This window comes from Pezoporus occidentalis, unplaced genomic scaffold, assembly GCF_034315485.1.
Source record: "Pezoporus occidentalis ecotype Australia unplaced genomic scaffold, CSIRO_AGI_Poc_V1 ctg112, whole genome shotgun sequence".
Lineage (NCBI taxonomy): Eukaryota > Metazoa > Chordata > Aves > Psittaciformes > Psittacidae > Pezoporus > Pezoporus occidentalis.
In genome coordinates, this window is record NW_026912907.1 from 257,993 (window position 1) to 283,166 (window position 25,174).

At 42.8% G+C, this 25,174-nt stretch overlaps 1 protein-coding gene and 1 long non-coding RNA gene across 3 annotated transcripts; both read left to right on the plus strand.

Annotated features, from left to right (window-relative positions):
• Positions 1-3,560: 3,560 nt before the first annotated feature.
• On the plus strand, positions 3,561-25,163 carry UBE2N (ubiquitin conjugating enzyme E2 N). The gene is made up of 4 exons (XM_062633523.1): positions 3,561-3,733; positions 20,460-20,706; positions 20,894-21,034; positions 21,643-25,163. Exons 1-4 carry the CDS (start codon positions 3,704-3,706, stop codon positions 21,681-21,683), a joined length of 459 nt encoding a protein of 152 aa, XP_062489507.1. The 5' UTR covers positions 3,561-3,703; the 3' UTR covers positions 21,684-25,163.
• Positions 9,823-18,934, plus strand: LOC134171386 (uncharacterized). 2 transcript variants are annotated; one of them, XR_009967614.1, is made up of 4 exons: positions 9,823-10,637; positions 11,385-12,089; positions 15,944-17,533; positions 17,978-18,934. It is a non-coding gene; the product is annotated as an uncharacterized LOC134171386 (long non-coding RNA). The 2 variants fall into 2 exon arrangements; XR_009967613.1 differs by lacking the exon at positions 9,823-10,637 and having other exon boundaries at positions 11,306-12,089.
• Positions 25,164-25,174: the final 11 nt, after the last annotated feature.

The window sequence follows — 25,174 nt, forward strand, 5'->3', positions numbered from 1 at the left end:
TTGCTGTCTTTTACAAAGAATTGCTTCAACTCTCCAGCTGTATCTTCATCTTTGTCTGATGAGGGCCATACAATGCATACAATGGTTACTAGCATGGGACAGAAGGGTGAAGAAGGATCATTTGGTTTAGGTACAGTTTCTGGTCTTGGTTCCTAAACTGCCTATTGTATTATGTGAAATTTACACAACATGGAGAGAACAATTATAAATATAACCTAAATATTTGCATTCCTTCTACATATGTCAGTATACCTGCTAACTCAAAACAAAGGCTCCTAGTTATAACTGGGTGTCATAGCAAATTACATGATTACAAATATTTAGGTTATTCAGGAAGTTTCAAAATTGTTTCAAAATTAAATAAATGCTCATTTCCTCTTTTCACCAGCCTTCTGTCCTTGTTCTTTTTTTGATCCTTACTCCCTAAACCAAGTTCACTGGAATCCTCTCCTCAAAAGCAGTTAGAGTCTCTACTGCGCGCGTGTGCTGCTCAGTGGTAAGCAGTTATTTATATGGAGGTCATCACTGCATCGGGGTCATCACTACATGTTGTTAATTCATTTACTCCAACCTCGAGCTCTCCCAAGTGACAAACGATTGCAGAAGGTGTTACTGTATTTACAACTTGCAAAATGTACTGCAAAGTAAGCCTTCAGTTGTGAAGATCTGAGGTCTAGAAAAGGGCACTAAATACTGCCCCAATTCTTCCAATAGAACAAGGATTGCTCAAGAACAATTTTAGTATCTCATGGGTTCTAAACCCTTGTATGAACCCAGGCCTGTCACTTACATTTGCCCATGCAGAGAACATCTTGAATAGCATACTTTCCATGTAGCCTATTTGTTCCTGGAGAGGGGTGGGTAGCTGTGCTATAATAATTTGGAAGAGGTTTCACGTCTCTATGTATGTGATCTCACCTACCTGAAAGAATCCCAAACAACAAAAAGCAAGCCCCAGAGCAACCAAGTAGAAAATCACCAAGACTGCTGGCACCAGAATCAAACAATAAGGCACCAGGCATCCTCAGGAGGAGAGGCCTATTAGTCCAGATTATAATTATTTATTCTAAGGCACAGATGTGCTACAGATACTTCTAGGTCTGCAAAGCTAGGAAAAACAGCAGGCTAACATTCAGCTCTTCCTTACAGCTTTATTTTTTCTTTTCCCTAGAGAACAGCATTTCACCTTTTTAGGTTAGATGGTAAGCACTGTGAAGGTGCTGAGTATACAAAAGTATCTGTTTTAGTTCAGTAGTAGCAATAGGTTGTAATTAAGTAAAAAGAAAAATCCACCATTAAAGAATAGTTCTGTGTGTAACTAGCAAGACCAGATTTTGCTGAAGGACCACATATAAACCGGGCTATTTCACATGCTAATGTATGCAAAATAACTCACCCATATCCACTGCAGAACAGGGGCTGTTATCGATGAATGCTTTACACCATGATTCTGCAAATGTGTTTAATGCATTCTTAGTGTGTCCCACTTCATTGTTGATTTGACTGACTTCAGAGAAAGTTACATCCCAGAAAGCTGGGACAGCAAGCGAGTGCTTAGAGGGCTAAGGACATACACAAGAGTTCACAGAGATTATGGGTTTTCGTTGCTTTAAGTGAAGTTTGGCATTACTGGTATGTCCAACTTGAGCCGAGGATGTAAAATACTGTCGAAGTGCTGCACTTGTTAAGTTGCCTTGTATAGTTCCAGCAGCTTGGTGAGAAGGATAGAGAGGGAAAGGTAGGTAAATTTTGAGGAAGTGTTGTGGGGAGGGTGAAGGAGGAAGGCTGTCACGGTCTGATTGGAGAAAACCTGAAGTGCTGGACCATGTTTCAGTTCATGATCCCAAGAGTGAAATTAAGACACAAACAAGGTCAAGTACTGTAATTGATCAGTTGGTTTATTACGAAAGGACAATTATTATACAAAAGGGAAATTATTGTAATAAAGGGGATAGTGATAGACAGATTGGAAAAAGGTAGAAAGGATTTGGAGTGCAGAGAGAGCGAGAGAGAGTGAGTCACCACTGTAGATCCAGCTGTGTCCTGGGGATCTGTTGTCGTCGTCGGTGGTGGGAGTTCTTCAGGGTTTGTAGTCGGTATTGGAGCAGAGCCTCCCCCAAAAGGCCATCAGAGGTGGGCGTCCTCATGGAGGTGTCCTTCTGGAGTCCCCTTCGAGGTACCCTGTGGAGTGAGTCTTGTGGAGCTGCACTCATGGTGATGCCTCATGGAGGGTGTCCCTCAGGGTCCATAGTCGTCTGTGGAAAGTGTTCTCATGGAGGTGTCCTTCCGGAGTCATCTTCACAGCAATGGCTCCCTGGTGATGTTCCTCTTGGTGATTACCTTTTCGCCCTTTTATAATGAGTTGGAGGGAGTACCTCTGTTCTTCATGTCACATATTACACGGTCCTGATGGACCAGTTTTCCTGGTCTTGCAACCAGCTCTTCAATTGCACATCTGCACACATTCGCAGCAATTCTTGGGATAATGGGTAGCAATTCCTCACACCAGTCCTGGAGGTAATGGATGGAAGAGTCTTACCTCAGCTCTTTCCCACTCATCCCTCAGGCAATGGACAGTGGAAGAGTCTCAACTCCTCCCACCCATCTCTGAGACAAAAGATAGGTGGAATCCCATCTCAGCTTCTCATACCAGTCTTTCAGACCATGGACAGTGGAGTCTGATTTCACATCAGCCTCTCACAAAGGCACGCTTCTCCTGACACATGCTTTGTGTTATTGTAAACCTTGTGTGATAAATGCTTAAATTTTAGCACGCAGAATGTGTTTGTGGTATCTGTGATAGGAATGTCTCAGCAATTATGCAGTCCAGATTTGCCAGTGTCAGAGAACTTTCCATTCTATTAGAACGGAAATTATGTAGATCATCTTGAAATCCTGTTTTTAAAGTGGTAGAAAACACTTGCCAGCACATCATGTGTACACCAGGGTTCTGCTCCTGGCTGTGCTGCTAGCCTGCTTGGTAACCTGTGGCGAATAGCTGCATCCTTCTGTGCTTTCATTTTCCATCAATAATGATGCATAGTGCTTGATCTCACAATTACTGTGCAGCTGTTGTAACATCCTGTGAAGCTTGGGTGACAATGATACTTTAATTTCTACAGTGCTTTTCTTCCTGCTGGAAAGCGAGGAGGTTCACTAACTGGGTATTACTGAGGTAAAGATGTTCTAAGATACCTTTGTGACAGGTTTAGCAACAATCACACTGCTTAAAATCAGGAAACGGTACATATTGTACCATTACAGTGCACAGGACACACCGACCAGGGCTTCATAGTGTCCATGCCGAGCCATGTTCCACACTTGTTTCAAACGGGTTTCTCCTGCCTTCGTAGACAGCCGCTGCTCATTAAGGACCGGGTACCTCGGAGAGGCCATACATAAGCAACCCTGGTAGCTAGTGCCCTGTAGGACTGGGAGAAGCAAATGACTCCCCGGGCCCTCAGGTTGGCTGCCCCAGCCCACCTCAGCCTGGAGACGTGAAGGGAGGCGGCACACCTCAGCCTCACGGCGCCCCCGCCGAACTCCCTCGGGCCGCCGCAGGGGTGCGGACCGGCGCGGCCTACATTGCCCGTCGTGCCGCGCCGAGGGCGGTACCACCGGAAGCTCGGCGCGGACCCACTTCCGATTGTGCGCGAGCTCTGAGCGGAGGCGAGCCCGCGAGCCTGCACCCCGACGAGACAAGATGGCCGGGCTGCCCCGCAGGATCATCAAGGTACCGCCGCCCGCACCGCCGCGCTCCGCGGGAGCTCGAGGGGCGCCCGGGCCGGGGCCCGCGCTGCGGGCACGGTTAGGTCGGGCCGGGCGCTGCTTCCGGCGACTGGGAGCCGGGCCGGGCGGGGGCAGGGCCGCTCCCAGGCCTCCTCCTTTCCTCGCAGGGCGGGGGCGACCCGCCGCCGCTGGAGGAGGGGCCGCGCTGGGCCGGGTCCCATCACCGCTTCCCTTGGGGGCTCCCGCTCCCGGCGGCGGCGTTCGCGGGCTTGGGGGGAGCGGCCGGGCCGTCCTGGCGGGCGGGAGCGGGCCCGCGCCTCTCACGGTAGCGCCCGCCCGGGCGGTGGCGGCGCCTCACGGCCTGTGTGCGGCCGTCCGGCGGGTACCCCAGCGCCCCTAACATGGGCTGGAGCTCGGAAAGCACCGGGCGCGTCCCCGGTTCTGTCCCGTCGGCTGTGCTGCTTCTCGCCCCGGTCCCGCTCCCCGGAGCAGCGCTGGCCGTGTCTGGGCTGGGGGAGCGAGGGGCTCGGCTTCCTCCTCCCGTGCGAGGAGGGGCAGAACACGGTGAGCAGCTAAACCTGGGCTGCATCCGTATGTCGGGGGCATCGTACCGGTCAGTGCCGGGCCAGCCTCGGTATTGCTGCATGCGCTCGGAGCTGTCGGCCCGTACTGTGTTAGTGTGTTCGTGCTGGCAGTTCAGTGTCGTGCTTCGACTTTCATTCATCGAGCTTTGTGAGGGCTTCCAACTTCGGGGTACTTTCAGTTGACCCTCCGAGTACTGTTTCTGTCCAAGACTTGAATGATTTGGAGTCAGTCAGTGATACAGGTAGCTGCATTGCAAGCTACCAAATGATAGCTCGGGCTTGGAGCTAGCGTGGATGTTTGTGCAGGGCTGCTGTCTGCCACTCGATTTGCAGTGATGTGAATTGGAGCCCGCAAACTGGCAATCACTCCCTTTACAAAAGTGATTCCAGTCAGATTCGTTAGCTCTCACATGAAAAAACAGCACCCTTGTTACTTGTTAAGTGAACAAATGTCACAAATAATTTATAATGCTGCGAAGCTCTCTTGGTTGAATGCACAGTGTTGGCAACCACTGTAAAATGCTTGAGTGTAGGATATGTTAAAAAGTGGATGAAAAATAAAACTGTTTTTCTCTAAAATCGTGTTATCTAATAGGTCATAGAGGAGATGAGGTAAAAATAAAGCAGGAGTAGCATTTATCTTGTGTGAAACAAATTAAACTGATTCTTGTTCAGAATTGTAAGCAGTAAAAATAACAAAGACAAATCCTGTAGAATGAGTTGAACACTCATCCTGCTGATATCTCAGGTGTGAGAAAGAGCACTGATTCATAATACAGTGGAACTGGTATTCATCACAGAGCTGTGGTAAGAGCTCAGTCATGAGCCTGGTGCCTGTGTTAAATTTTAATAGCTCTTGACAACTCCTCTGAACGAAACCAAGGAGAGCACCCACTTGTGAGCTGGTGCATTAATTCCCTTCTTGGTGCTGCTGTTTTTTTTATGTTTTTCTAGAAAAACGAAATGGAACAATTTGCACATGACTCATATCAAAGATGTGCGATGGAATGGGAATGTCCCCTATCCAGCAGGAAAGGGGACGTGGAGAGACCTGGAAATTACAGATTTCCTCTAGAGGACCCCCCCCTTGGAGTTTTGGGGGTTATTATCTGTTACAGGGTGGTGTGTATGGGAGGTTGTGTGTTTCCACCTATGCATTATAGGTTGTCTGCAGCCAGTCCAGAGCTTTTAAGTCTTGGATTTTTTGTGTTAGAGGACCAGTTCTTTAGTTCCTATGCTGTGAATAGGTTAGGTTGCCATATGTGCATGTAGTCCAGGGCTTGAATCTGCCTAAACCCTTAGAGCCTCAAGAATGTGCAAAGTCATATTTTGAAATATTGCAGCTGCAGAGGTGCAGACCTAGAAATAATGCTGCTTGAGTCCTCAGGAGTCTCGAGTGAGAATTGTTCTGACCTTTTCCATCTTGCCAGTCTTGAGTTAAATTTCCTCTCGCTGGTTGCCTTGGAGGGAAGGATGTGTTGCTGCTAGTGAGAATTTGAAAGATCAGGGAAGGAAATGGAAGAGAGGAAAGAGTTACAGAAAGGTGAAGTAACTCCAGTAACAGGATCTGATTTTCTTTATGCATAATAATGATTTGATGATAAATAAATGGCTTAGGTTACAGCTGGGAAAACACCTTCTCCCTTTGGCCCACATGCACCCTTTGTGTTGCCATCTGAGGGAGACTGTTGATGACTGGTGGAGCTAGGAGTGCATGTTTGGACTGTAATGAAGTCCAGAATCTAGCTAACCGCTCAAAATGCAGTTGGCGTTCCTCATCTTGACCGACTGCTGGCAGATGGCCTGGCTCTCAGGTTGACTAGAGTCCCTGTACTCTTCAGCCTGCTTCTTTGCTATGTGCAGGCTGTCATCTAGCCCAGTGGGAGAGGAGTAGCTTTCCTTGTCTCAGCAGAGAGCTCTAGATTTCCAATACTTTCCCCAAATTCAATTAAAAGGTGACAGCAGAGATGTTGCAAAGCAGTTGTTGCAGAAGATACAGAATTACTCCTGGTTTGCTGTCCTCAGTTTACTTGGAAACACAGACTTTAAATGAGTGTGTGTGTGGGGGGAATGATCTGTAAGCTCAAGAGATGACTTGCTTTAGATTTATGACTTCATGTTAGCGCATCGCAAATGGCAAGTAGAAAATGATGATACAGTTTTGGATCTTTAAAGATATAATCAGAATTGGAAAACCTTCTCTCTTGTGAAACGGAGAAGAGGTATTTTTATTTGCTTCAGTAGCCCAAACCCAGGGGTCACCTGCGAATCACCTTGAAAACAAAATCTGCTAATGTAAGATAAAATAAAAATGTGGTACAACACATTGACATAGATGTGTGCATTTGATGCTGTAAACTTTTTTCCTACTATTAAAAAGTATTTCCAGTATTAAAAAATAAGCCTTTGCAATATACACAAGAAATAAGCCAATGGTTTTTACTTTCAGGCACTTACTACACCAATTCTCTCCAGTGTTGCAAAGTCACGTAGCTCCAGGAATTGAATTGCATCTGATTTTTTTTTTTTTTTTCTTTTTTTTTCTCTTGGCTGACATTCAATCTACCTCATTGCTGTGTCAAGTGCAGTTGGTAGATCTGAATGGGACGGGCAATGCTGCCTCATGTCATCTTCTCAAATGTGTTTTTCTTCTGCTGTTTTCACTGCTGCAATGATCTCATCATTCATGATTTGATGTCCAGGTCTACGTGTTGGCTGTGTAGCCAGTTGTTAGTAGCACTTCTGTTACAGTCACTGCAGCTGCTATTATGAAGCAACCATCTGAAGCAGTATGTAAGACTCCTTCAAAAACATTTTTTTTCTTTATTAATGAATTTATCAATGTTGAATTACTGAGGCTTTGATTTCCTCCCCTGCACGGTAGTGTGTTGCTGGCCGAGATGTTCCTTCCTTGCTGTTTCCTGTAAGCAGCTATTTCCACAATCCTCCTAGTGAGCTCCTGCTTGCTGTATTTTTTTTTTTATTTTTTTTGTTGAGAATCTGGATAACATTTGGACTGCTGAGTTACAAAATGCTACCTCAAAATGTAAGATTCCAGGGAGAAAAATCATGGAGAGTCTTATGGTATATGTCATGATAGGCACCTACAGCATTCTGTATTAGAGGTCAGTATAACCAGCTTTATATCTTTTTTAAAATACAAATCGGGTATTTAACCTGCAACTCCGGAAACTTTCTAGAAGTTCTTATACAGTATTACTGCAGCCAACTTGAAGATTCTTACTTTGTCTTGGAAGCTATGGACTTCTGGGGAATGGACGTCTGTCTACATGAGTATGAAAGTCACCATTGCTTTATTGATTTCTCTGCTATTTCTGGCCATTTTTTTTATTTCCTGAATAAAAAGTAAAATAAAAAAGACTGGAGGTAAACTTAATACCTTTTTGTGATATGGTATGTTTGTTTGAATGGTGGTTACGCATGGAAAATGTTCCTTCTGGACAGTGCTGTTCCTTGGTATTTGTCAGAGAAGCTCTTTATTTATAATGGCTTTTTGTCCCTTGCATGCTTTTTGAATCTTACGGATAACTTTGAATTTGACAGATGGGTGAAAATTTAATGGATTTTCAGAGGATTTTTTTTGTACTATTCTTCTAAAAGCATCTTCCCTCTGTCTCCCCAACAATGTAGGAAGGTGGGAAGATAATGGATATGCTACTTTGTGACCCTCATTGAGTCTTTTTGTAGGGCAACTAGTACAGCATAGGTTGGTTGTGGTAGTGGGAGGGGTATATAGGCAGGTGCTGGAAGCCTGAAGTTTGGTAGGACACATCCTTTGTGGAGGTGTCGGAGGGAGGCTGAGCAGAAGGCCTAGGCCCAGAGGATAAGAAAACTTCCAAGGGTAGGTCAAGGTACCAGTTTTAAAAGGAAAAACATGGAGTCTTAATAAAATATCTTAAAGAGGACACTGATAACTAACTTTCTACAGCCTTTTTCTTAAAGAAGCTTTCAGTAGACACTAGAGAATCAAAACTGGGGAAAAACAAGGAAATAATCCAACTAAACACAAAAGTTCCTGTTGCTGGACCACCTTCTGGTATAATACTTGAGTAACGTTGAGGTAGTACAAATCTGTAGTACCCCAAGCTTTCTAAGACTGATGCTAACAGGTTTTTATTGCTTTGCATGCAGTTGTTTTACACTGGAAGCCATGGAAGTGTATCAGACAAGTATGGTATATAATAAAGGTTTGCTTTGTACAGTACAAAACAAATCCAGTGTTTCATAGTTACATGTGACTGGTGGGTTAACAGAAGAGACAAATTTTGCTATAGATGATGTGGTGGGTTGACCCTGGCAGGACACCAGGTGCTCTATCATTCTGCTCCTCAGCTGCAAAGGGGGAAGAGCGTACAATGAAAGGGTCAACACAAGGACACAGAGAGAGATCACTCACCCGTTACCACCACGGGCAAACCAGACTAGACTTGGGGAAATTAGTTAAATTTATTACAAATCAAATCAGAGTAGGATAATGAGAAAATAAAAACTGAATCTTAAAACACCTTCTTCCCACCCCTCCCTTGTTCCTGGGCTCAACTGTACTCATGAATTCTCTTCTTTTCCCTTCCCCCTGTGCTTCATGGGGGACACTGGGAATAGGGGTTGCCGTTCATCACATGCTGTCTCTGCTGCTCCTTCCTCCTAGGGAGGACTCCTCACACTCATCCCCGGCTCCAGCATGGGGTCCCTCTCATGGGAGACAGTCCTCCATAAACTTCTCAGCATGAGTCCTTCCCACAGGCTGCAGTTCTTCACAGACTTCCAGTGTGGGTCCCTTCCATGGGGTACAGTTCTTCAGGAGCAGATTGTTCCAGCCTGGATCCCCTGTGGGGTCACCCATCCTGCAGCAAACCTGTGCCGGTGTGTGCTCCTCTCTCCATGTGGCCACAGTTCCTGCCAGGATCCTGCTCCAACACGGGCATCCCACAGGGTCACAGCCTCCTTTGGACATCCCCCTGCTCCCGTGTGGGGTCCTCCAGGGGCTGCAGGTAGAGATCTGCTCCACCATGGACCTCCATGTGCTGCAGGGGTGCAGCCTGCCTCACCATGGGCTGCACCATGGACTGCAGGGGAATGAATCTCTGCTGTGGTGCCTGGAGCGCCTTCTCTCCTTCTGCACTGACCTTGGTGTCTGCAGAGCTGTTGCTCTCCCATGTCTCACTCCTCTCTTCAGCTGCTGCCACACAGTTCCACCTGCTCCTTCCTTAACTGTGTTATCCCAGAGGTGCTACTACCATCACTGACGGGCTCAGCCTTGGCCCATTGTGGATCTTGAAACCACTGGCATTGGCTCTGTTGGGCATGGGAGAAGCTTCTGGCAGGTTCTCACAGAAGCCACCCCTGTAGACTCCTGCTACCAAAACCTTGCTGCAGAAATCCAATGCAGATGGTATCTGGACATTTGGAAGCTTTGTATGAATTACTGTTCGCTTTAACCAGACTTTGACACTGTTATGTTAATGCAAGACTAATGCAAGACTAATGCAAATGTGCTGTATCAGCATGACTACAGGGATGGTTTACACTATTAGCTTAGTGAATTTAGTTATGCCTAACTTTACTGTAGCTGCAGATGCACCATGAAAAGCTGGATCTGTGCTAGTACATAGATAATCCGATAGGAATTTGCATAGGATCTCAGCTTCACTGTTCCAAAATTCTGTAATCTGCTATGGAAAATTTGAGATCAAGGTCATTCTCGGGGGAGAGTGATGCTGACCTTAAAAATGCCTCTCTTCATGTTACTGCTGTTTGGCAACAGGGTTGTCTTCCAAGAATGGGTGGATTCTGGTTTTGTTTATTTATTATATATTTGTTTTCTGGGAAGGTGCAGTTACCTGGAATACATTTGTCTTTATCTTGTTCTGAGTGACTTCGCAGTGGTGATGGCAACTGGGAAACCAGAAGTGTATGAGGGAAGATTGTGAGAGATTCAGAGTTCACAGTGGTTGCTTAGCGGAGCTGTAGTTTCAGGTTGCTGGATAGTTTTTCGTAGATCAAGTGCTAGTTAATGGTTTCTAAATCTAATGTATTGCTGTTCTATTCTTGCTTTTTTACAGCTGATGCCTTTGATACATTGACCCTCAGAGCATGAAATTGCTTTGTGAGGTGGGTGGGGGTAGATACAGTCAGGGCCAATAATGGGGTCTGGAATCTGCAGGGTGAAGAAAGCATTAGTGCACAGAGATGTTAACCCAGTAACAAGTCCAGGAAGTGGAGCCATGTGGGGTGCTGACACTTAGGGATTATATGGCAAAGAAGGCAAGAATTCATGTGGAGGCCAGCTACTGGAAGCCACAAGTGCAGCCTTCTATTCATTATGTTTGACCTTTGCTGTACACTTTAATGGGCCTTATTGCTAATTCTTTTTTTTTTTTTTTTCCTAAAAGGCAGACATTTTTTACAGAAGATTTTCCCCAGTGTAGTCGTTTTAAAGTGGTATAATTTTAACCTAAACATGCTGAAATCTCTCTGACAATATACATCTGCTTAGGTAACCAATTTATTTTCAGTAATGCTGGTTATAGCCAGTTCTTTACATAACTGTAGCTAATGAATTGATAGACCCTGAAAGAATTTGTGCCAGAATGTGATGCACTGTTGTAAAAAGTTTTTTAATTAAGTCTTTGTGGTTTTCTGAAGCATCTTTATCCCTATATGTAGGAGACAGTTTTGACTGATATATTTCACTTTCTCCTACTGCCTCCCCCTCAGAAATCAAAGTGAAAACATACATGCAGCTTACCTTCTTGTGTGCAACTTATCAGTTCTTGGTGGAGGAGATCAGTGTGGTTTTTCCCCCCCCTTATCCCACTCTGACAGAACAGCAGAGAGTTGCCATTTGGCAAGTAATTATAACTTGTCTGTGTGCCAGTATGCAGCTAAACCCTTCAGTTTCTATTTCATACCCCCAAATTAATCCAAACTATTAGCTGTAGTTGGAAGATAACAGCACCAGCAGCTGGCAAGAATATAAAGCAAATGTCTGCTGTATGTAGTCTGAATTGAAATGTTAAAGTTGGTATTTTACGTCTTTGTTTTTTGTAGGGAGCCAGCACAAGGTGGAAAAGGTACTGTCTGGTTAAGTTAGATTAACCACAATTTCTCAAGGTGATTGGCCTGTGGTTCATGGTGAGCAGCCTTACTCTATCAAAAGGTTTTGTGCCTCTGTGTTAAACTTGTTCTGAGGGGCTGATTTGACTCAGAACTCTGCAGTAAAGGTTATTTCTTAAGCCAGATCAGTTCTGTGATCTTGTTTGTTATTTGACTTAGCAGACACTTGGGCTGATGGAAGGGGTGCATGGGACTGTGACTGTACAAATTAGCACTGCTGCTGGGAAGTCAGAGCTTCCCATTCTGGCAAACCCTTGCCTTTGACGAAAAGGAGAGGTGGAGGTAGTTACAGATGTGAGTGAAATTAAGAAGGGCTGAAAACCAGGTTGAAGTGGTGGAAGCCAAAGCATTTGGCTCAATTGTGAACTCAATAGCTGAAGCCAATGAATAATGAGATAAAGTACTTCCACTCTCAGTGACTAAAACGTAGTGCAAATTAGGTGTAACTTTTTTGTTGTTTTTTTTTAATATCTTCACTTTTTGCTATTGTTAGTGACTTTGATCTGCTTTAGAAGTCTTCCTGGAGGACTTGGCAGCAAATGCCTGCTCTCCCCGAGGAAGCAAATATTGAAGAGACTGGTGAACAGTCAGTTAAACTGAAAGATACCTGTTTTCTCATCGCATCTCCCACATAAATTGGTATGTGTGTACCCTCCAATGATAAGTGTTATCATTTCAACTGTAGCAGAAAATGGAGCTAGTGCTTTCATTTTAAATCTGTCATCTCTTTTTGAAAAACTCTGATTTACAGTATCATCTGTGGAGTTTGTCTACGGCATCCTCTATAAAACTGCTTCTGGGTACAACAGTTCAAACACATTTTAGATTAAAAGTTGCCTTGTGAATTATGCTGTAGTGGCTTGGCCAAATGCCCATCCAGCCATGCTCTCACTCTCTGTACCTCAACCAAGCACGGGGAGAAAATAAGATGGAAAAACTTATGGGTCAAGACAAAGATAGGGGGAACACTTACCAATTACCCTCATGGGCAAAACAGACTGGACATGGGGAAAATGAATTTGGTTATTGCCAAGTAAAATAGAGTTGGATGATGAAAAACAAACAAAATTAAAATACCTTTTCCAGCACTCAACTTCAGTCCATCACTTCCAACTCTGTACTTCACCTGTCCCTGATGGTTGCAGGGGGATGGAAAATAGGGGTTTGTGGTCTGTCCATTACAGCTTCTCTCTCCTGTTCCCTCCTCCTCATGCTTTTCTCATGCTCCGGCATGGCCCTCTCCATGGGCTACAGGGAATCTCCTGTGGTGCCTGTAGCACTTACCCTCCTTCTCTGACCATGCTAGTTTTGCTCATAGTGTCCTCCCCCACACTCCCCATTCTCTGTGTGATATTTTCTGTCTTTTCTTAAATGCATTTTCCTAGATGAGCCACCAGCTTGGCTGATGGGTTCAGTTGTGCCCTGTGGCAGGTTTATTGAAGCTGGTTTTGTCTGTCCTCTGCTAGATGACAGTGGATATCAGTCAGCCTTTTGGGGGTTAAAGATCTAGTTAAGAGTGCCCAGTTCACTTTTCCTAAGTTGAATTGAGAATGCTGGCAGGGTTCACTTTCTCAGGAGATTTGCAGAATGGTGATTTCTGGCAAGGGGGCAACAGGAAGCACTGGGAGGTGAGCTGTAATTCCTGTTGCAGTTTAAGTTCTTGTTAAGACAAAGATAATTCATCCATCATCCGTCTTCCCTGATCCGTTCAGAGTAAAGGCACCTAGGGTTAGCTGAACCTACAGGTAAAGGTGGGTATTACCTGCATTCTTTCACTGTCTGGGGGAGATTAGAGAGAGCTTGTACCTTGCCTTAGCCTGACAAAATTGTCGAGGGTAACCTCCATCTTATTGGGTATTGTCGAAGGTAAATAATTTGACTACTGCATAGAGAATTAAGCTTGTAATTGTGCTGCTGAAAATGGCAAGGAAGCAATCATTCCCCTGAGACGTTGCATAAAGATGTGGTACTGTGCCATTTAAAATATTTAACAGCTCTTAAGGCCTGCAGTATTTTCTCCTTGTGTAAGAGGCTTTCTTAATGTTTTCTGTTTTCAAGTTTCAGAATAATTTTATCACAGCTGTGTTGACCTCAGAAAGTCTTACTGATATCTCTCTATTTTTTTAAGGTACTAGCATAAAGCTGCTAGTCAGGGATGCTTTTCTGTAGTCTAAACACTATAAAAGGTTTCTAGATAACTGTTTATAACAAGTGTTGAAGAATTTTGTAGATGGATGAAGACTAATTTAGCAGTTTGCCATCTGTTACTGAAATTAGCCCTGTTGGTAGTTAAGCTTCTTCCTTTGGAATGAGGCGGTAGCCTCTGAGTTTCCTTTTTAGGTTGGTTACAGAACAGTAATCTGTTACACTAGTCTCTGGCTGTGATTAACGCTGCAGGCTCAACTCCTCAAAACAGCCCTTTAACCCAAACGAGCAGGCTGTTCCCCCATTCTTCTGACAACATGTGTTTGCACCCTCCTTTCTGCTAGCACAGCTGTTTGTGTGGACATGTGGTGAACTGCATTAGCACTCTTCTCTTTTGCATGATTTTTTTTCTTTTCTTCTTCCAGATCAGCTGCATGCTGTGTTTCACCATGAGGTTGAGGCACAGATATGCAGGCAAAAGTGAAGGTGTGTAATAGGCTGAAGTTGTAAGGCAGCACGGCTCTTTTCTTCCTTCCCCAGGGGCTGTTCATTTATCAGATTAAAATGCTGAGGGTTTGTTTTAAGGTCTTTCCTGAGCCTTCTCTTCTCCAGGCTGAACAAGCCCAACTTTTTCTGGCTTTCTTCATAGGAGAGGTGCTCCAGCCCCCTGATCATCTTCATGGCCTCCTCTGGGCTCACTCCAGCAGGTCCACGTCCTTCTTGTGCTGCGGACCCCATAACTGCACACAGTACTTCAGGTGGGGCCCATGAGAGCAGAGTAGAGGGGTCAGAATCACCTCCCTCGACCTGCTGGTCACACTCCTTTGGATGCAGCCCAGCGTATGGATGGCTTTCTGGGCTGCTAGCGCCGCTGCTGGGTCATGCTGAGCTTCTCATCGCTAACCATATCACTGAAGGCTTGTGGATTGATATGCAGGTTTTTTTACTTATTGAAGCTAACTGCATAGCGGTAATATTGAATATGAAATAAGAAAACAGGGTTTTAAGGAAATTAAGCAGGCAGACAGCTGAATTACTAAGCAAAGCAAATTTGGCTGAAGACATGGAGCTTGGATTTCTTTTTTGAGCTAGTTTGAGCTGACTTTGCAAGCAAACTTCTTTCTCAAATCCTGGTGGCCTCCATGCAGTAGCCTTAAAGTTCCTGTATTTTGTAGGTGATAAATATTGATTTGTTCCTACCTTTTTTTAGCTGTATCCCTTGGAAGGCATTGTGAAATCTGTGGTGATTAACTGTTACCATAGTACAGGGAATGGGCTTGCAACTATTTTTCCAAGCAAAGAATATGCTTTCTAAAAAGCAATGAAGAAGCTTTTAAAATTGTCTAATCCCATGCAGCAATTTCTTCCCTTGCTACTGGAGTAATTTCTGTCAGGCAGGTGAAGCTTTAGACAGTTCAGCTGCAGTGGCTCTGCTATATAAGAAGTGATGTTTGAGGGGTCTTTTTGCAAGCACTTGCATACTTGAACTTTCTAATTGTAGTTATTTGCCAGTATGTCAGTGTTTGATCCTGTCTTAGTCTGTTGATAGCAAGGAAGGCTTCTGAAGTACCTTTTTTCAGGCTTTCAGAAACACTTCTGCAAGACTGAAGGTGGTTAAAATAGTAGTGTTATTTCTAATAGATTCATTCTTTGTATGCTTCTTCATGTCTTTGTGTGTGCTAGCAACCGATATTTGTGCATGTCTGTATGGAAGCATCTTCAAGGTTGTTCAGCTCACTTAAAGAAGGGCTCTGTCCTGTATATAGACCAGAAGAATCCTGGTGGTTATGTCTGCTTTTCAGTAACTTCTTTTTCCCTTCCACTGAAAGCAGGATAACCAAACAAAAGCTCAAAGAATGAAACATATCCTGCTGCAAATTCTTCTCTTGTGTTTGTGTAGCTTCCCTCAGTCTTGGCAACCTGAAAAACCCTCACTCCCACTGTCTGCTCTGTTGGCCTCTTCTAAAGATCATGGCACTCTCTCTTCCTGAGCCTTCTTCTCTTCACAGGTTACTGTAAAAGCAGGTTGAGGGTTTCTTCCCCCCCCCCCGGTACAATTAGTTTTCAATTTAATGTCTTTATAGAGCATAGCTATGCAGAATGTCAGCTACACCATCTGTCCCATCCGTATCATCTGTCATTCTACTTCGAGCCACCTGTGTTAATAGGGAAAGCTTTGCTTTGCTTGTCAAAACACCTTCAACACTTCTGTGGTTTTTAACCACTTAAATAAAATAAGAAAAATAAAATTGGGGGGGCATAATCAGTTGTGAATGACAGTGTGTTGTTTTGGTTTTAAGAACTGACTGTATCTTTTGGGTTATTTTGGGTTTATTAATTTTCTTTAGTCAATGGAAATCATGGAAAAAGTGAAGTACAAGCAAGAGCAAGAAGAGATCTCAATCTAAAAACACTGCAGAGTCTGACAGATAGAATTAACTGCCTACAGCACCATGGGATACTTCGTTAAATGCTTTAGAGCTCAAAATGTGTCCTGAAATCTCTTCTGTGAACCTTGATTATGCTAGGGGAGAGCTAGCAAGAAACACTGTTAAAGTGCTGTTCTGCAACACTTATTTGATGGAAGTTTGCATTCCCATGAAAACAAAACTAACTGCTCTATTGTAAAAATATTTACTGTGAGCAGCAGTACTTCAGAACCTGTTTTTCTGTGAATCTGTCCTTTTTCCTTTATGGCATGTTAATATCTGTGTGTCCCAGCTCTTTTTACTGGCAATTTTTTGGGGTTTTGTTGCCAGGCAGGAATAGTACATACTTAGGTGGAATAAACTGGCCAAACAGCATGTAATATGAGAGTTCTTCATGTGTTTCTCTTCAGTGGCAGTGAGCTTGGTTTCTGTCTTGGCCACTGACAGCTTACAAAACGTACAGAAAAGTTGAAATTGGACAAAGGGTTCAAAGGCAGTTTTGGGGAGGAGAGGGGCAAGTAACAGTTCGCACAAAACTTACTCAGCTAAAAAACTGGGGAAAGTAATATAAAATTACAGCAGAAGATCAACATATAGTTGAACTTTTCCTTGTTTGTAGGTTGAGTCCACATCTTGTGGGTGACACTTACAGGGTGGTTTTTTGATGTGTTTTTGTGTGTGTGTGAATGTACACTTAAAACTTCATCATTGCAGACTGGTTTGTGTTGGAAGGAATGTTAAAGGTCATCTAGTTCCAACCTCCTACTGTGGGCAGGGACACCTTCCACAGGACCATGTTGCTGACGGCCCCATCCCTGCGTACTGATAACTGTTTCTCTCAAATATGGCTTACGTCTCCAAGTCTTATGTCAAAACAAATTGGTTGTCTTTAACTGGCCATCTTACTGTAAAACGTGAAAGTCAAGTTCCTGATATTACCTTAGAACTGGACTTACTTGTATGTTTAAGCGTTTTACATGCTTGGACCTTAAAATGTAACTTTTTGGTTAATTTTTCCCTTCCTGTTCCATTTCCATTGTTTCCCCCAAAATGTATTTGAAGAGATTATTATAAATATCTTCATAATTGAAGGGCAAAAGCCTTATTTGCTGTCAGAATTTAGCAGGTGGTGTTGATGTATTTAAGTACAAACATTTCATGCTCTTTTAATAAATGGCATCTTTCTTGTGGTTTTTTTTGTAGTCTAACAAGCTTGTCAGTGTTCTAAAAAGATGCCTTTTCTGAACCTAAGATGCTTCTCAGCTTTTGTGTAAAACGGTAGTGATGTATGTTCATAGGAGTCACAACCTGTCATTTTGTGTGTGTCAGAAGTTTAGCCTGATGCTTGCTCTCTTGGCATGGTGGCTTCATCAGAGCTTGGTGGCTATGAGAGATGAGAGTTGACCAGTTACCTCAGATTTCTTGCAAGTATTCCTCCTCATCTCTGCTTGAAAACAGCTTCAATTATGTCGATAGTGGTGGAGCTCCATGCACAGTGCAGGAACTGTCGTGGTTTAAACCCTCCTCACTTCCCCCCCTTTCTGCCCTCCCCCTTCGAAAAGAATGCAACTCCCACGGGTTGAGATAAGAACAGTTTAGTAACTAAGGTATAACACAAATCACTACTGCTACCACCAATGATAATAATGATAAAGGAAATAACAAGGGAAGAGAATACATCATCTCACCACCAGCCAACCGATAACTCGCCCCCCCAGCCTGACCAAGCTCTGACCGATACCTCCTCCAACCCTGCAGTCTCCGGCCCTTCCGGCTCACTCCCAGTTACATCCTGGGCATGTTTTTAATGTCAGTTTGGGTCAGGTGTGATGTTCCCTGGCAGAACATGAGGCTCACAAAGTCCTTGGCCAAACCTAAACATCACTATCAGAAGCTGAAAGTCAAAACACTGCACTGCACCACTAGTGACTGCTACTGCTGAACCCAGGACAGGCATGATTGCTTAAAGTGTTTTTAATGTAGTAGTGATGTTCCACAGGGGACTTTTAGAAGCAGCCTCAGCACTAGTGTAGCTGTATGCAGCAGAAATGCTTTTCTTTGCTCTCCCCTTTTCTGTGGTGTTTTATAGCAAGATTACCACGTCCACATGATATAGAGGCATAAAGGGCTGTGTGAACGTGATGACATACTAGCAGCGGTATAGCCCCTTCAGTGTAATGCAGTACCTCCATTAAAAGGATCGTTTTTCTCATACGTGGGCTCTCCCATTGTTTACTGGGAAATGGTTATTAGTGGCAGAATGTGCAGTTTGCAGCCAGGCATTGCTCTGTCAGTTATGCTGGCAGGTAGAAGTGCTGATGCTGCTGCCAGACAACTGCTGATTCCAGGTTATTTTAAGCCAGGATTGGCTGCCCACTATGGTTACAGTCAGCATACTGTATGCACACTGGTATAACTAGAGAGGCAGTCTGGAGACCAGAGTGGCTGAGTGGAGGTTAGGGACTGCTGAGATCAGGCCAGCTATTAAAATGTGTTATCCTTAATATTTAAAAATAATAATAGTTTTAAATCTGAGCAGGCCCATAAGGCCCCAAACCACACAAGTAGACAAATTGGGGATCTGGCAAAGTACAAGTGGTAGCAGCTGTGAAGAAGTTTAAAAATTGGATCTTTTCATGAAGTTCGTTCTTCTAAAATTTGAAGTAGGCTGGATGTATTAGTTTGCCTTTTCTGTAAGGCATTGTTTTGTCTGCCAAAACTGTCAAACTGCTTCAGAGGTGGCAGTCCAAATTGTCACACTTACCTGTGGCAGCGCCCACACTGAAAACTTGCTGGAAGAAATAAGGGATGTTTTATGCACGTACAGGCATCATGTATAGTTTTACTTTCACGCTACTGAACTAAAGCTTTAAGCGTTCATTATAGCTGCTTTTCTAGAGAATTACTGTACAGGTAAATAGCTAGCAGAATAGAAGTTCTGAGTACGTTATAAATTTGTGTATCATTTAAAATAAGCTTGCTGAAGTGAGCGTAGACGGCTCTAAGAAGTTTGGATGGCCTTCCAGTAAGGTGTGTAAGTGGCATTGACAGCTAATGCCTGTGCAGATAAGTGGGATATATGTAGTCATGACAAGGAATTAGACCAGATAATGTATTTTTATGTTTGTGTGTGTACATAGTAATAACTTCAGTGTTATGATTTGTAGGACTTTGATTTTTTTGAGACAAATAACTGGATTTTGGCATTAATTACTGTGACTGCACTTCTTTATTTTTTTCTAAAGTGATGTGTTACTTAACTGCATTAAGGCAGCTGTATCACTTAAATGCTGTGTAGATTTATTTCTGCAAGATGTCAGTATTGTAACACTCCTGTTATGTTTGAAGAACGGATTAAGCCAAGTAATCAGTCCACTTGGTTTTGTGTTAATGCTATTTATAGACACAAAATAAATACATGATAAAACTAGAATAATAATATACCTACCAGTTACCATTTTCTGTCAATAGAACTAGGATAATTTTACATTGTGAAAGCCAACACAGAGATGGTGAAAAGATTAACTGTATGTAGTAAAAACAAGCTAGAGGAAGGGCAGGAAATGGGGCTAAAATTACCTGAGGAAATGAGGCTTCGGCAGGATTTCTTGTCCCTGCCTAATGTCCTCTTGCCCATTTTGGCCTCACGTTCCTTTTTTATAAGGAGAAGTAGAATGGTGCCTAGAATACTTGAGAAGGCTGGCAGCACAGGAGAGGGAAGGTGCACAGGACTTGGTCAGTCTGTCCACTCAGTGCATTAGTGGGATGGATGGTCAGAATGTGGGCAGCTCTTAACTATGGGCATAGTGTGGTGTCTGAGGCAGGGTTTGTGCTGTAGGCTAAAGAAAGGACCACAAAGAATACAGTTCTCTGTAGGCTATTTATGCATACATATGTGTAAATATGTAACACATCCTTAAAAACACCGTTAAGTGTTGCAGCAGAGCAGTACGTGAAATTCCTCAAAGCCTGGATCTAATTCCAGTGCAAATGTTCATCGTAATAAACTTGTTAGAGTAAACCTCGAACACTTTCTGTGAGTGATTAACCCCTTCTTTGACTTCTCACATAATGCGATTTTCTCTTTAAGATAAAATGGGAAATGGTATTTTCATTGTGGTATATTAAAAACAAATAGCAGCTTGGCAGTAGTTTAATCAAAAGTCATGAAATTTGAGAACACTTCGTTACCTGCTAGCTTGTGCTATAGAAGCACGTGCTGTGAGGGGTCTGAAAGGAGTTGCGTACCAGTTTACCACATTCTTATCTTTCTGCAGATGTTCTTTGACTTTAAGGTATCTATCTAACATTGTTTCTGTGGCTGTAGGCAAATAGCTCATAATGAATACTCGTTGTTTTGAAATAGTTTGTACAGGTTGCATTTATTTTAAATCAATTGTATTTGTTACATTGCCTCCTCTTCTTTTTTTTCTAGGAAACCCAGCGCTTGCTGGCAGAGCCAGTCCCTGGGATAAAAGCAGAGCCAGATGAAAGCAACGCACGTTATTTCCATGTGGTCATTGCAGGTCCACAGGATTCCCCCTTTGAGGGTGGGACATTTAAACTTGAACTATTCCTTCCAGAAGAATATCCAATGGCAGCTCCTAAAGTACGTTTCATGACCAAAATTTATCATCCTAATGTAGACAAGCTGGGAAGAATATGTTTAGATATTTTGAAAGGTAAGTGCTACCTTGTTTTCTTTCTTCTGATTTTATTAAGTACAGAAACCTGTAAATGGGCCCTGAAAAGAGATTTCGTATGTTAAAAGAATACCTTGCTTATTCTTTAATCTGGGAGAGGAAAGCTTGCTTTTGCTGTAGTCTGCGGTGAATATGGTGTTTCACACTGCTGTAAATGTCTCTTCAGATAAATGGTCCCCAGCTTTGCAGATTCGTACAGTCCTGCTATCAATCCAGGCTTTGTTAAGCGCTCCCAATCCAGATGATCCACTAGCAAATGATGTAGCTGAGCAATGGAAGACCAATGAAGCCCAAGCCATAGAAACAGGTGATGTATCTTACATTTTTTTCTGTCTAGTTTTAGGAAGTAGCTGATTACTCAGTTGGGGGATGTAAATACCAACCTCTTGTTTTATGTTCACAACTTGCAGGAATAATTACTGCATACTGTCATAGTCCAGCTGCCCTGAATGTGTCTACAGTGGTCTGTTTTCAAGTCTGTGGTGCTTGCTAGAAGAAAAGCTCTCTTGATCTGTTTCATTGAGTGTTCATGTTGCTAAGCTTGCAGGCGTGTCTAATTTGGAGTTGTGGTAAAGCAAAGTATACACTACTGCTTTTCCTCTAAAGCTTAAGGCACAGGTATCTGGTTTCAGAAAGTACATCTCTTCCATACCCGCTTCTGTTGCGTGCTGTTATGGACTGAAAGATTTACTACATTATGCCTTTCCACTTCTGGATCCAGTGCAGTCAGGCCACTTCTGTAATATGAGGAATTGTCAGCTGCTGGAGTTCAAAATTGCACTTAAATCTCAGAACTGATATATTTTGCATACTTGCAACAGTGGCATAAAGTTATCTTTCAAAAGAAATATTTAGTTACTCTAATAGAGCCCTAAAAATACGTATTTTCTTAAATGTGTTTCCTTTTCTTTACAGCCAGAGCATGGACTAGGCTATATGCCATGAATAATATTTAAATGCGCTTTGAACATCAAGTGTGCATCACTTCTCCTGTTCTGCCAAGACCTCTTCCTTTTTGTTTGCATTTAATGGACACAGTCTTAGAAACATTACAGAATAAAAGCCCAGACATCTTCAGTCCTTTGGTGATTAAATGCACATTAGCAAATCTGTGTCTTGTCCTGATTCACTGTTGTACCGCATGAGCAGAGGCTAGAAGTTATCATCTGGATTTTTGTGAAATTGTTTGAAAGCAGCAGCACATCTCTGCTTTTAATCATTTTTCCCATCACGGTTTAAGTATAAGCACTGTGAATGAAGGTAGGCAGGGTTAGCTGCAGGGCTTTTCGTCTTAATTTTGTGGGCTCCTCCTCCCTTTTTATGGTGATGCTAATTGCATTGGTAAAAGCAGCTAACCAGTTATACTTTAGAATATACCCTCTAGCCCAGTCTAACTTAGACGCTGTAGATGGACAAGCTTCATTGTTTGAACAGAAAAAAAATGGGAACATTAAACATCCATCACCTTCACTAATAATATTGTGATTCTGCTGTCAAGTGTAGAAAATCCCCCCAAGAAAAAGCTTGTGACCATTTTGTATGGCTTGTCTGGAAAATCTCCTGTAAATCTTATGTTTTAGTAAAATATTTTTTGTTATTCTACTTGGCCGTTGTACAGTTTATTTTGCTGTGTTTTCATTTCTCTAATGTGACATCGTATTTAAACAAAGATGGAAACCAGAACTACGATTTGTTTTCACCAGTCTGACAGATTAAACAGAGAAGAAAGAGAATTCACAAGATTTTTTTCCTTTTTGCTTCTGTTTGCTGGCTGATTTTTATTAGCTTGTGTTATGTGGCTGATCTTACCTGGCCAATTTAATATGAAATTGAATTTGGAGTGACTTTTAGAAACAAGTCTCTGATGTAACCATTATAACCATAATAATAGCAGTGCGTTGATATGCATTTTCGTGGAAATAACCATAATCAAGCAGGAGGTTGGGAGCAGATGACAGCGCTAATTGTGAGTATCTGCATAACTTCTCTTTGCTGGTTGTCATCAGATGTTAGGCTACACAGTTTTCTAACTTCCTGAATTCTGCCCTCTATTAACATGTACTATCAGCCTGTAGAAACACATTATGGCCAGCTTGTGTAGTGACTGATGTTTGTTTAACCACTTACAGCTAGCGCCTCATACCACTGGTTTTCTCTACAAGCCTTATTAAGCTACTTGCTTGAGCAATCAGTCTGCTTAAATCGTAGCAAAGCTTCCCTATTGAAGGGAAGGAAAGTTATGAAAAACTTCCTTCTCGTCCTTGTTTTTGGTGTGTGCATCTTGTCTGAGAGTCCAGCATTTTTCTTGGCCTTCATCCATCTTGCTGCTTCCCTTAATTTCTTATATCCATATTCTCTTTCCTTTCCCCAGACCTTCTTCCTCACAAAAAAAAGGGAGGAAAAAATGTTCAAAAGCTTTTGGCAAGGCCAACCTGACGTGTATAAATGACAGCTTGTAGTGTTTGCATAGGGAGTGTTTTGTCATGCAATTCAGGGGTACGGTTATGTAGTCTGTTGGTATTCTCCCTCTTTCACCTCTTCTTGCTCCAGTGTCATCTGAAATTTCTATAGAATGTGGTGTATTTATTGTGCTCTTCTGTAAGATGAAGAATATCTATTAAAACTACGTTTTCCAACAGACAGTGCTTTCAGTGGTTAGTAACCGGTGTTGTCCCTCAAAGTATTCTTTGTAACATGGTGAAGCTTGGTTCAGAATTCAGCTTGATCACCAGACTGAGCTATACAAAAACTGTTCAAAAACAGCTAGTTTCCATGTGGAATGTAAGATAAAGTTGCATTCAGGGTTTGTGATAAATTTATTTGTTCTTCAGAGTGGGTAAGCCCTGTTAACCCTCTCCTCTTGTTACAAGTGAGCATGTGTTTGGGTTTAGTGGGCATATAGCCTATATGTGCTATTAACATGGGCAGCTTTCATGGCAGGCAGCTGAGTGAGCTGTCTACACGCTGGATTCACCTCACCTACTTCTTAATGCTTTACTTTACACTACATGTACAGCTTTCCCTAGCTCTGCCTCTACTTCAGTGAGGAGCAGCATCCCCAAAGGACAGTCAGACCCACCTAAGCACCCCCTTTAAACATGGCTTTCAATAAACAGGACCTGGCCTGGCACTTGGGCAGTTGAACTTCAAATGAGGTGGGATGAATCCAGACCCAAGGTCACTTAGCAAATGGCTAGGTATTTGTGTGTTCAGGGCTTAAACCTCAGCCAGAGTTGGCAGCTAATCAGAGGCTATAATTAAAGCTAAGTTCTTAATGGACTATAGTTAATGTATTAATGAAAAACATCCTCTGCCTCCACTTGCTAGTGACTGAATAATGTAGCTCAAAGAACTGTTTGAGTATGCAGCAGCAGCCAGTATGTGTGATTTAAAACCCTTTAGAGTATTTTCAAATGATAGCTGTAATGAAGGAAATGTTACATGGGCTTCCTAAAAACTAAAATCTGTTTGTTATGGGTCTCTTCAACATATTTGAATCCTTTTGAAGTTGATTATATGTATTAAAAAGTAGTATGTATTCAACTTCTAAACCCAATTTAAGAGCTCTGTGTAAAGCAGAGTTGGGAGTTTCATTGTCTTACACTGAGGAAGCTTTTTGGCTAAATTCTTTGAAGGCAGTTACATCTAACCTTTTTCCTCAGTTAAGTAAATGTATTTTCACAGCCATTATCTGAAACTCAGATACTTCTGTTACATCTACCTTCACAGCTGGTTTGCAAATGCAGCCATCTTTTAGGGAGCACTAGTTTTAGCTGGTTTTAATGCCTCTCCACTGGACAGATTTACAGTAAATCTAAAATAAATGGGTTTCTTTCAGCGTTACTGCTGCTGTGTGCCAAATGTCCTGAAATCCTGAGCAAGAGCGGTGACACTGCATGTTATATGGTGGAGGCTAGATAGTAGCTGGTGGGCCCGGGTTAGTACATGGGCTCTGAAGCCTCACATGCAGAACACTTCTGCAGTAGTTACAACACTTCTCTTTTAGATGGAGAGGAGGATTTGGACGGCTTTATTTTTGCATAACCATCCGGTGGTGGTGTCCTAATGTGTAGCCGTGTTCTGGCACGGATGTGAGCTATGTTGTCACTGGGATCTGATGGGACAGGTTGTTTGTATCTTAGAAGACTTTAGACTAAACCAAGTGAAACGTTGTTTCTGTAGCTTTCAAGAAAGTGTATTTCCACACATTGAGTTATTGTGAAGCATCTGAATGGACTAGTAACATCAGCCATTGTGACATCTCGAACTAGTAACATCAAAACCTGTGACATCTCAATTTGTGTATAGTCCTTGATGGGATTTTTTTTCTTTTCTGAGGGTTACACTTAAAGTGAAATGTCTGGTAGGTTTTGTCAATAACATGTCTTGACTGTAATGTAATATGACACTGAAATAAAAGGAAGAGTGATTATTCATTGCATAGACA

What these genes read in the sequence shown, in the direction of transcription:
- UBE2N (XM_062633523.1), top strand. Translation starts at nt 3,704, where the DNA reads ATGGCCGGGCTGCCCCGCAGGATCATCAAG. An exon ending in TGCCCCGCAGGATCATCAAG is followed by an intron (nt 3,734 to 20,459) that starts GTACCGCCGCCC and finishes TTTTTTTTCTAG; the next exon opens with GAAACCCAGCGCTTGCTGGC. An exon ending in ATGTTTAGATATTTTGAAAG is followed by an intron (nt 20,707 to 20,893) that starts GTAAGTGCTACC and finishes ATGTCTCTTCAG; the next exon opens with ATAAATGGTCCCCAGCTTTG.